We start from the raw sequence: 12,376 nt of genomic DNA on the forward strand, positions 1-12,376 counted from the left end.
TATCACATGCAACAGGTTTGTTTACTACTCCAGCGTCGTCCTGAATGAATACTACATCACTAATCACGCAATTGTGTTTCGGGTATCCTTGCCAGGAAATTGGGTCAGCTGTTTGGTTGTAAAAAGTTGTTTACCAACAGTAGTGCGGCAAGATGTAGGCGATGATGGTACCAGCATGGAAATTGAATGCTGCTTTGGGCGTTGCTATGGACTGTTACTATGGTTTCGGTTTATGTGAGAGCGGAAGTGTAATGAACGCTTCATACGGCAGGAAAGCAATTAAGGAGGCTTTCTATTCCTAATAAACGTAGCAATTTACTTAGCAAAGAGCAATGAATTTAATTTTCCATTTTGGTTTGATCAATTTTAAAACAAACTATAAAGTACAGTACTATAAACTATGAAGAACAAAATATTGAGAAGGACTGCTTCTAAGTCTGCTCACAAAACAGCAGATAATTTTATGTAATGAAAGTAGTACTTGGAAAGTATTACAAAGTGAATTTTAACGAAGTTCATCTATTTCATCTATTCATTTATTTTGGCACCATTTGGTGCACTATCTATCACTAATTGGTTCACCCTCAGGACAATAGCCATTCCGTCGTCCATACTAATTATTGAACTTAAGTATATGCCATGGCGATGGTCATAGTAAATAAGCGTCGAATCGTCGATGTTCATTTTTGCATACCAATACAATAAATAAACCAACAAGAAGAACTCCATTCATAATCCTTTATTCTTCTACTTCTTCTTTTTCTCATATGTGGCGCAAAAACCATAGTAGATCAAGGCCTGAGCAATCCATCCATACCCAGTCAGTTAGTCTTGTATGTAGGAGAAATCGGTTGTGATTTGAACAATTACGGACATTTCTTTAAGTTGTACGATGACCGATACCATCGTAGCTGTAACAGGCTGCTAAGTTTTGCTTGTTTTTATTCTCACTTTAACATGTTTTCCGGAAGGTTTTTCAAATTTTAAAGATAAAGAATCCGAAAAATACGTTTGTTATAGTTTTGGCATTTTTTTTAATCAGACTATGGTCACCACCATCATTAAGCTTTAACGGGTACTTTGGAGTATACTTTCTCAATTCAAAAAACTTCAAAAAAATCGGAAAACAAATGGATCGGAAAACAAATGGACATGTTGGCAGTTTTATAGAGAAATACATTCTGAAGTGAAATTACATTTGTGTGAAATTTTCAAAAACCGAGTTTATAAACAAACGCATACTTTTTAATTTAACTATCGAGCTATCAACTAAAAATATCAACTTAACAGCGTTCAACTATTGAATTTATTTATTTATTTCTACAAATGTCCGCCTCGAGGGCTTAACAATGTTTCTTAATTACTAAGGAAAGGATAAGGATGAGGAAGAGTGAAGACGAGAACGGAAGAGGGATAAAGGAGTGTTAAAATCGAACAAATGATAGTATGAATTAAATGCAATCTGAGCTTTAAGGAATGGATCATTTTGCCCATATCGAGTTAGCCGGGTGGGAATATAGAGGGGTGGCCTATTGCGAAGATGGCGGGAAGGGGCATAAAAGGAAATGGCAGATAAGAGATAAGGAACATCAAGCTCATTAAGGATGACGCTGGCAATGAAACAAGCTTGCAGGTGCGAGTGGCGAGTTTTTATCGAGTCCAGACCCAAGAGTCGACAACGATGTGGATAAGACGGGATTACTGCATTATCATGACCCGAAAGAAAACGCCTCGTGGCAAGTCGAGTAAATTTGCGTTGAACACCTTCCAATCTAGCAATATCCTGCACATTATTGGGGGACCAAACCACACAAGCGTAATCGAGAATAGGGCGTACCCAGCAACAATAGAGAGACTTGAGACAAGGGACAAGGGATCACGGATAAAATGAGACAGACGGGTAATAAGGCCCAAAGTACGGTAAGCTTTGCTCGTGACAAAGTCGATATGGTCTTTGAACGTAAGCTTTTCATCCAACCAGACGCCAAGATCTTTGACGGAAGTTACACGATTGATGGGAATATCTCTCAACGTGTAGTTCCAAAGTACCTTACGGGTGGACCGACCAAACGAGATGGTGTTGCATTTTAGTGGACAAAGACGCAAGCCATTATGTTCACACCAAACAGAGAAAGAGGAAAGTACATTTTGAAGTTCACAACAATCCTCAGAAGAAGAGACAGGAAGGAAAATGTTTAGGTCATCCACATACATAAGAAGACCATCGGGGGGAAGCACATTTACACAGTCATTTACAAACAAGACAAACAAAAGGGGCAAACAAAACAATTCTGACTGTATTGCCATTTTTAACAACTAGAAAAGAGGCCAGTTTCGTATTACAGCCAAACGGAAAGCTAAGCTGAAAGCCAAGCCCACTAGTGGTACAGGCAGGTCTTGACCGACAACAGTTGTTGAGCCAAAGAAAAAGAAGAACAACTAGTTAATTTGGCCAGGTTCAAAGATCTCCTTTACCCTTCAGAATGCGCCGAAATGGCCTCGCAACCCAATTAAAATGAAGTACTTATGACAACTCCTAAAGAGACCTTAAACCAAAACAAACCCCTAACTGATCCTGACACCAATATATTAGCTTTACTGTTTCAAGATCTAATACCGAACCTATACCGATCCAGGAACCAAAACTGGTCATACCGGTCTTGGAAGCGATCATGAACCCATCCCGGTCTTGGAACCTATCATGAACCTATAACGATCCTGGAATTGAGACTGAACTTATACCGAACGTAAAACTGAGACTGAACCTACACCGGACCTGGAGCCGATTATGAACCGATCCAGAAATAGCTCACGATATCATTTATTCTCTGGAAGTTACAGGTATCAACTGCTTCGTATTCGGATTCGGAACGATACATGAACCTGGTTTGGGTCTGGAATTGATACAATTCTAGTACCAGTTGACAAACCATACCCGGTTATATATGTGCAGCATATGAATAGTGTAAGAATTAGCGTAAGAATTAGCGTAGGAATTAACGTAGGAAATGTAGTAAATTTTGTTTAGTGATGAAATAAAGTTTTCTGATGTTAAATTGTCAAATTTACAGTGAAGCGCTGCTTATCCGAGATCATCGGGACTCGACCTCGCCCGGATACTCGAATAACATCGATAATGAGTCATAGTATATATTTTATCACAAATACCAGACTTTTTTTGGAAATTTATATTATGTTTTAGTAAAACCTAGCCAATTTTTATAAACTTCATATTTTCCAATCCGAAATTTTTAAATTGGCCATGAATTATAGCTTTTTTTGTTATCACAATGTTCTCTGATAACCGATTTTTTTCAAATACCCTACTCAGCACGCAAAGTCACCTTTGAATTAAACTGTCATTTTTCAACAGCACGGATAAACAGACAGCCGGATAAAAGGTACTCGGATAAACGGCGTTCCACTGTATTTGATGTATATTAGATAGTTTCGAGACACCTAAATAAAAAATAAAATTAAAACACCAGGTTGTATGGGAAATCTGATTTTCATAAACATTGTAAAAACTAGTCTTGGATGCGGAATGCAATCAGTGAAATTGGTAAAATTGTTTTCATTGCATATAACATACAATGGACAAGGTCGACAAATGCAACTTTCCCGATATGTTTTACTCTGTAGTTGTAGTTTATCGTCGATCTTAAAACATTTTTATCTTCATTGTGATAGTTTGGTGCCATACAGAAAGATTGAAAGTTTCCCGAAATCATTAATGTTTTCGAAGCTAAATGAAATTATTTTATTTTGATAAGGAGATTGATTTAATTTCCAACAATCGACGGTGAAAGTGTAGGGACTTCACTACTAAGGTGCTACTGGAATCGACAGTAAGCTTAGATATCTTAATGCGTTCTTTGTGGTTGTGACAGTCATGGTTTGTGAAGCGCGTTCGAAATATAAAAATGTTCTCAATCTATAATAAAAATTCTTATCCTCTGAACAAACAAAAAAAATTAAAATAACTTCACAAAAATTATAACAGAACCTAACTGAACCTATGGTACACTTTATACTAACTAGTTAAACTTAAATTTCCTACCAACCATTAAATCATAGCTTCTTAATTGGCACGTGCTTTATAGTATATGCGATTTTTGTAAATTTTTCAAAAAACGATTTCAAAATCTTTTCAAAATTACATACACCTACAAATTATACCAATTAGAATGCTTTGAAATATTGAATGTATTTCGTGAATCACTGAAGCTCCTACGAATGCTAAAAAAAGAGTAGCTTAAATTCATCTTAGGGCAGTGATGTCAAACTTGTTTGGGGTCGCGAGCCAGAGGTAATATTCCCATGGTATTTCGATACATGCTTTCCGAATTTCCTATAGAAATCCTATAGAAAGTTGTCACTGTAGGTAGCAAATACATTAGTTCCTTCATAATGGTGACAAGATTTCGCTCATTCCGTTGGATCGCGCCGCATTGTCACTGTTGACTAAAGCATATGTAGCCAAGTAACCGAACATTTCCTTCCTTCAAGATGTACTCCAAAATCGTGTTCCCTTTTTTGGTTTTACACGTTTCTTTTTTCTCTTTTGCATGCACACGCCTGTGCTTGGCCAGTGTGCTATGGTCCCGGAAACATTTCGAACACACCTCACACGCATACGGTTTCTCACCGGTGTGCGTGCGGCGATGCGCTATCATCACCGATTTCTGTCGGAACCGTTTCTCGCAGATGTCACACTCGTACGCCTTTATATCATTGTGTATCGCCATATGGCGCCACAGGCTGGTGTATTGGGCAAACTTCTTGCTGCACACGGTACATCTGAACGACTGCTGCCGGGTGTGCACGTTTTCGTGGCTCTTCAGCGCGTACGAGTTCAAAAGCTTTTTATTGCAAAATCGACACCGATACCCGGTCGGATGCTGCGACTCGCTGTGATCGGTCAGTGCGACCTGTGTGGCATACTCGGCCAAACATATGGTGCAACGAAAAGCTTCAAACTCATCCAGATGGTATAAGCGGCAGTGCTGTAGCAGTTGACTATCCTGTTCGTACGAAACCGAACAGTGCGGACATTCGTACTGGATGTCGGCGAGATTCACATATTTTGTCTGTTTCCTGTCCGACGATAAGTCCTCGCCGGTTGGCAACTTCTTGCAAGAACGCTTGCTTTCCCCTTCCTCGATTGAGCAAGCATGCGATTCGTACGCTTCGTCCGTCTCAAAACACATGACGCAGCGTTCGCAGATATACATGCAGTTTGCATCACAAGTTTCTTCCTCACTGTTTGCTGCTGTAGCCGAATACAGCTGAAATTCACTGCCGCTAGAACTTTCTTCGTTGCACGCTTGTTTTTTAGCGATTTCTATATCCTCCTCATTCGCGTCGTCAGTTGTTGTGAGTTTCGTGATTTCATATACTTCCGGCGACTTTTCGGGTTCGTGTTCGCGCATTTCATCAAAGTCGCTATGTGGTGTATCCCGCTCATCTAAATCATACACTTGCCCCAGGCCGTGTACAAGTTTACCATTTCCATCGATGTTGATCGCAAGATTCGCTTGTTCGATAGGAGACTGTACCGCTGTGCCAGTACTTTTGGTGGCCACAACAATTTGTTCCTCGGTGGTACTTTCCACCGTTGGGGTGGGTTCAGTTTTAGCAGAAACATTTGTAGACGAAGCTTGTGGGGATTGAGAATGTATTGGATCTTGGAGCACTTCAGTGCTGCAATTAAAGAAACAAGTTTGGACGGTATAGTGGTATCCGACTTTTACATTACGGCTCCATGCTTACCCAAGAATTTCTTGATATTTGCTTTCCTGGGCAATGAACTCTTCCCGGATGTCTCGCACAGTGCACACCTTTGCCACACATGCATTGCAGATTGTAGATAACATTTCGGTCGGCAGGATCTGTGTAGTGTAGCACAAAAAGGGATCGATAATTCGCCTCTAGGCAGTTTGCTCCATGGGGTCACCATTTCTCGCCTTACCTTGATTTGAAACAGTTCCAGCAACGCATCTCGAATCACGAAGCCCTTGTACGTATCGAACAGAGATAACATCTGTTTGAAATGTGTATTTTTCAAGCAGATTCTGCAGCAAACCGTGAGCATTTTGCCGGCTGTAGTTTCGTGCTCTGCTTTACGATAAAACTTAGCAGCGCTCCTGAGGAACAAAAAGAGGAAATTGTTTATGTTTACGCGTAAACAAACGACGCGCGTCAAATGCTGCCCATACAGCAAACAAAATACGCCCATGCAGCATAAGCGGCCCACGACAGTTTGACGAAGTTTGACAGCACACGTTGTGCAAGCGAGGTGTGTGCGTGCGATGCGAAAAACGGTCCTTCCGTGCTTGTGTGTGCGTGGCGCGTGTGTGTGTCGTTCCAGGGAATGGTAATTGAAATAATTTGAGAGAATTCTAAATTAAATTGTTCTTCCTCAAATCATTCATTACCACTGGCGGCAGGTGGCAAATGAAGTAAACGTGTTCCATTATCGGAGTGGTAAAATAATATATCCCTTTTCCCGCTAACCCGCTAGAGTTTGCTCCCCCCGGACGTGATACCCCTGGCGGCTGGCAAGAAGAGAAAGAAGCGTTAATCTATTAACTTCAATTGACTATAGACGAGTGCCAGCAGCAGCAGCAGCGCGGCAGCATCCCTTCAAAAAGACCCTTTTCGGCCGCGCAACGCATTCGCAAATTGCATTCTGCATCGAGGGCAGCTCCGTTTTTGTAAAGCGAGTAGCAGCCGGGACGAAAGGCCGGCGTGTGTGTTCTCTGTCGCTCGCCGTACTGCAACGCGTCGGAGTTTGTGCTGCTCGCATCGTCGGTACCGTTTTGCTGCCCGGGCTTTGTGCTCCGTGAACCCTGGTCAGGCCATTAACCTGCAAATTGGCAGAGAAAGAGACGCAACCGTGTGCTGCGATCCAGCGTGTGTGTGTATGTGTTAGTGTTTGTGCGCGTGTGTGAGTGTGTGCATTGCCGCCATCATATCGTGACCGTGACCGTGGCCATTATCGGAATCGTGCGTGTACACGGGATTCGCTTTTCCACCAGAGCGGTGCATTTTCCTCCTTTGTTTGCTGCGAAGCATCTACCGTTTTAGGTAGAGTGTGTATAGTGCGTGTTTGTGTGTGTGTTTGTGAGTGTGGTGGTATTGCGTGCGCCCGGTGTGTCTTTGGTCTGTGATCTAACCATCAGCGAAGGCTTGCTCTGCAACCTGTGAAGTCAACACAACAGCTCAGCAACAAGGAGAGCTCAGCAAGAAAAAAAAGGTTCAAGATGAGTGAACAAATGGCTCGGATGCAGGGCTGCAGTGTGCTCGTGCTGGACGATAGCGACAAGCTGGTGAACAAGTACGACCACAAGGTGACGGTCGTGTGCAGCTACGATCCACAGGGTATGGCCGTGCGGTTGCTGCAGGAAGGTGCCACGCCACCCAAGCAGCTGGAGGAGTACCTGGTGAGCGGGGCGGGCACGACCCATCTCAGCCGGGGCCACACGTCACACATGCTGGTGGTTGGAGGGGAGCTGGTGCTGTTCCGGTTCGCGTCCAGGGGCGACTGTCAGCAGTTCCGCAGCCTGCTGCACAAGCTGTCCGGCAAGGTGAACTCAGTATTCAACCTCCGCACGGAGGACTCGTCCGCGTCGCAGTATTTCCAGTTCTACGGCTATCTGTCGCAGCAGCAGAACATGATGCAGGACTTTGTGCGGACCAGCACGTACCAGCGGGCGATCTACAACAATGCGCAAGACTTCCAGAACAAGATCGTGCTGGATGTGGGGGCCGGATCCGGTAAGAGACTGTGGCCGCTTTTGACGGTCAATCACTACCACTCCGTCACCTTGGTAATCGGATTACGAATGTTCTTTTCTGTATTTGTTTTTAGGCATTCTGTCGTTCTTTGCTGTCCAGGCCGGTGCCGCGAAGGTGTACGCGGTAGAGGCCAGCAATATGGCGCAGTACGCACAGCAGCTGGTCAGCTCGAACAATCTCACCGATCGAATAATCGTGATCGCGGGCAAGATCGAGGAGATTGACCTGCCGGAACGGGTGGACGTCATCATCTCCGAGCCGATGGGCTACATGCTGTACAACGAGCGCATGCTCGAGACGTATCTGCACGGCAAGAAGTGGCTGAAGCCGGACGGCAAGATGTATCCGTCCCGGGGCGACCTGCACGTCGCCCCGTTCACCGACGAAGCGCTCTACATGGAGCAGTACAATAAGGCCAACTTCTGGATGCAGACTGAGTTTCACGGCGTGAATCTGGTGGCGCTGCGCGACGCAGCGATGAAGGAGTACTTCCGCCAGCCGATCGTTGACACGTTCGACATACGCATCTGCATGGCGAAATCGATCCGGCACACCACGAACTTCCTCACGGCGGACGAGAAGGACCTGCACCGGATTCAGATCGATGTCGAGTTCCACATGCTGGAGACGGGCACGTGCCACGGGTTGGCGTTCTGGTTCGACGTCGAGTTTGCCGGCACCTGCTCACAGATCTGGCTGTCGACTTCGCCGACCGAGCCGCTCACGCACTGGTACCAGGTGCGCTGCCTGCTGCAGACGCCCATCTTCGTGAAGCAGGGCCAGGTGCTGTCGGGCAAGGTGGTGCTGGCAGCAAACCAGCGCCAAAGCTACGACGTAGAAATCGACCTCAAGCTCGAGGGTACGATGATCAGCTCCTCGAACACGCTCGACCTAAAGAACCCCTACTTCCGGTACACTGGCGCACCGGTTGCGGCACCGCCCGGCTCCAACACCACCTCACCGAGCGAAGCGTTCTGGAGCCAGCTGGACGCACAGGGCGCCCGCAATGCGGTCAACCTCGTCAACGGCATCACGGTGAACGGGCTCGGCGAGGTCGACATGTCGTCGACAATCATCAACACCAACCTGATGGCGATCGGTGGCGGTGCGAACGGTGGCGGCCCTGGCGGCCATCAGCCGAACATTCATCCGGGACTTATTTCGAGCACGGGAAGCAGCAGCAACAGCAGCAACAGCAGCAGGCCGCAGTCGGTCCGCAGCAGCAACAGCAGCAACAATCGACCACGGCCCAGCAGCTGGCAATGACACCACCGATCGGTTGTGCGGCCACCTCCACGCAGAACGTCGCCCAGCATCAGCTGATCGGTGGCGCTATCTCACCGTCCCTGTTTACCTCTCCGGCTCAACCCATCCTCAACAGTCACCATCATCATCCGGGCCAGCCGATTCACGGCAACCAGTTCTACTAGGTAGGGAGGGAAAAAGAGCAACGGCCCACGGGGGTTAGGCGGTAACATTCGATCGATCGTATCATTGTATTGCCACCCTGTACAGACTTTCATGGCAGAGGGTCTGTTTTTGAAACGCCAGTTAAGTTCTTTCCACCCACGGAATCGTGGCTTACGCTGTTGCTATACTGCCACGGCCAGAGCGGCACCAGCGGCCAGACGGGGGGAAAGCAACACAAACATCCCATCAAACATTCTCATACACACAACGAAGTTTGCAATCATACTAGTTTACGGCTACCTTAACGTCATGTACCGTCACGCCGTGAATTCGAGGCATCATTCCTGATTCATAACCCGTAGCTAGAACGATGCTTGATTTAAGGGGAAATCGTGTTTGTGTTTGTGTACGATTTTAATCTGTTTAGTTTTAAGTTGTCCGTTTGTCCCTGCACAATCGTTGATGTGCTTTATACTTTTATTCAATTGCTTTTAATCCAACTGAGATTACGATCCTTTTCGTTCCGGTGAGCTGAGATAGAATCCATCGCCCAAAACCTGCAGGCTTGAAGCTATGCGCAAGAGAGATTCACACACACTTTAAGGCTGTCTGTAGCGTACACTTTTATTATCCACTAGCTGTACATTTGTGTTTTAATTCGTCTGTCCCCGTTAGCTTCGCAGCGGCATACGCTTATTCCGTGTTTAAATTGAACGTCGAAAAGGAAGAACACTGATTGCGCCCCACGATAGTAGACCTGACAATTGATTCCATCCAAAACGGTGTAATTACGTGTGTTTGTGCGTGTGTATGAGTGTTAGTGTGTGTGTGCGCGTGAGGAGGCATAAAGTGGGCAGGACACCATAGAACGACCGGGATGAGCATGGCAGCTTGACACACCCAATCAGTTTCTGCTTTATCTGTGAATACGAAATACGGCATCGTTCTGGCAGATGGACATAGATTTGCATTCCAGCAAGAAATTGAACATACTTGAGGCATCGATTGTTTTGTCGAATAACTTGCTTTCAAATTATACACTGAAGATTTACGCTGCTAAATACGTTCACAAGACAAGACAAGAGCATCGGAAAGCATGCGTAATAGTTTTAGTAGTAAACTTTGCCCGAAAAAAAAACGCACACAGACCCACTCAGTAGTAGCATAGAGTTAGTCCGCCCGCATCCTTAATTGACAATCGCTAGACCAACTGAAATTGAGGCATTTTTAATTTAATTATAACTATTGCTACGTTTAATATTATTATTATTATGATTATTATTATTAATATTATTATCATCTAGCTTCGACTACGTTGTGCTCAAACGGGCCTAGGTTAAAAAGATAATGGGCGGCGTGAAGGTCGGTCTTAGGAGAGTACGGTTTTTTCCTTCAGTATAATTCTCTTCTTCGCACGAGACACACAATAAACCAAATTCTGGCGTCGACATCTTATTCAAGCAAAATAGAGAGATTATTTTAAGTTTATACGCTTCGTTCGTTTGTTTTCTGTGTTTGTTATTATTTCTGTATGTGTTTCTTGCTATATGTGTTTTCATATTATTTTCAGTACTCATTCCATTTTCAGTTCCATTCCAGTTTTGTAGTGTGTTTGTGCTATAGATCATCCAGCTTGCGCTTCGTATTGCTTTCGCATAAAAAAAATCGCTAAGTACATTGGGGGTTTTCATGTTGAAGCAACTGGCCTATCGGTACAAATTCGTACTAATTTATAATGTATCTATGTTTGTACTTTCAGGAATACATTCGTGCCCAGGGCAGGAGTGAGATATTTGTCTAGTCAGTAAAGACAAAGCAAGGCCCTGGACAGCGATACAATCACCATGCGGCAGACAGGCATACCTTATACCACCACACCTTCATCTACGTAACTAAACCAAACTAAACCAACTCAATCGGTTAGGTCCCTGGGGAGCAGTTTGTTGTTTGAATAGTGAGAGAAAGCGAGATTCCCAGTACCCGTCCTCATGGTGCATTATTTCCTCCCCTAAATTTGCTGCTATTTTGTATTTCTTTTTGTAAACATATTTTCATATTTTCTGTTGAATGTTTTTTTTTGTAAGCGATTCATCGAACGATTGCTTTGAATGATCTCTGTATATGTCCATCTGTCTCTCTCGAGTGTTGGATTGTGGTTAAGCCTTCAGTTCAGAACGTTTTCCCCCGCTCCAAGTAAACGAAAACACAATTTACTCAACTAAAAAATACTATATTGAGCTGCTAGGAATGTTGCGTGTGTGTGTGTGTGTGAGAGAGTTTAGAGATCAGCATAAACTCTAGGAGCAGTAAGACAAGGAAAAGCGCTCTCTAGTGTTAGCAGCTTAACGAAAGCTTTCTCCTGTGTAGGAATGCGCTCAGATTTAGCAAAATAAAACATTTGCTGTGCTCGTTACGATGCAACAGAGATCTTCCAGTAAGTTAGGACTACCAATGGATAATAACCGGCAGATGTGTGTGTATGACGCCAACCGGAAACGGGGCCGAACTGCTTGATTCTTTTTTGGTTTTGTGAACCGCCACGGGGTTCGGTATCTTTGTCAGGAAGGGCGCGCATAGCGCGAAACACTTTCTTTGATACACAGCCGGAAGAGCACACTAAAAGGAAAGACTAAAAGAGACTAAAAGTAAGCAATTTTACCCCATACCGGATAGTATATCGAGAACTATTTCAATCGATAGAGTTTAAAACAACCACTAGAACTATGAGACCGAAGTGTGTTTCTATGTATGTGTGTGTGTGTGTAGGGCAAAGTAGTAGAATGGAACTGTGCATAATGCGGTTCCGTTGCGCGTAGAGGAAGGCGAATGGCAATGCATTGATGGAAGATTGTGTTTCTGCAGTGCAACCGGCAAATGTTTATGTTCCTTTTGGGCGCCGCTATGCGCATTGATCTACAAGCAATCGATGAGTTGACTGTAGAAGAAGCAGCAGGATTGTAGATTACCAACAGCGAAAAAGATGTTGCGCGGATGCTGCAGGCAATACAGTGAGACATTAATAAAGTAAGCCAGCCATGATGCAATTACCGCACAAAACGCTTTACCGAAGGGCGGGAAGGAGGATACAGATAATGCAATAACGAAGATAACGGACGACAGATTGGGTATTGAAGCACACCACCGATTGAGACACACATCATTTTAC

The 12,376-nt window shown here is 44.5% G+C and overlaps 2 protein-coding genes across 2 annotated transcripts; one reads left to right on the plus strand and one right to left on the minus strand.

Annotated features, from left to right (window-relative positions):
• Positions 1-3,730: 3,730 nt before the first annotated feature.
• On the minus strand, positions 3,731-6,790 carry LOC120898601 (zinc finger protein 239-like). The gene is made up of 3 exons (XM_040304677.1): positions 5,972-6,790; positions 5,773-5,891; positions 3,731-5,703 (listed from the first exon to the last, which is right to left on the minus strand). The coding sequence occupies exons 1-3, from the start codon at positions 6,236-6,238 to the stop codon at positions 4,455-4,457; spliced, it is 1,635 nt and encodes a 544-aa protein (XP_040160611.1). The 5' UTR covers positions 6,239-6,790; the 3' UTR covers positions 3,731-4,454.
• Positions 6,791-7,265: 475 nt separating this feature from the next.
• On the plus strand, positions 7,266-10,698 carry LOC120898600 (histone-arginine methyltransferase CARMER-like). The gene is given in 3 exon segments (XM_040304676.1): positions 7,266-7,779; positions 7,874-8,973; positions 8,976-10,698. Coding segments are annotated over 3 exon segments (1,869 nt in total). The 3' UTR covers positions 9,231-10,698.
• Positions 10,699-12,376: the final 1,678 nt, after the last annotated feature.

Source organism: Anopheles arabiensis, chromosome 2 (genome assembly GCF_016920715.1).
Source record: "Anopheles arabiensis isolate DONGOLA chromosome 2, AaraD3, whole genome shotgun sequence".
NCBI lineage: Eukaryota > Metazoa > Arthropoda > Insecta > Diptera > Culicidae > Anopheles > Anopheles arabiensis.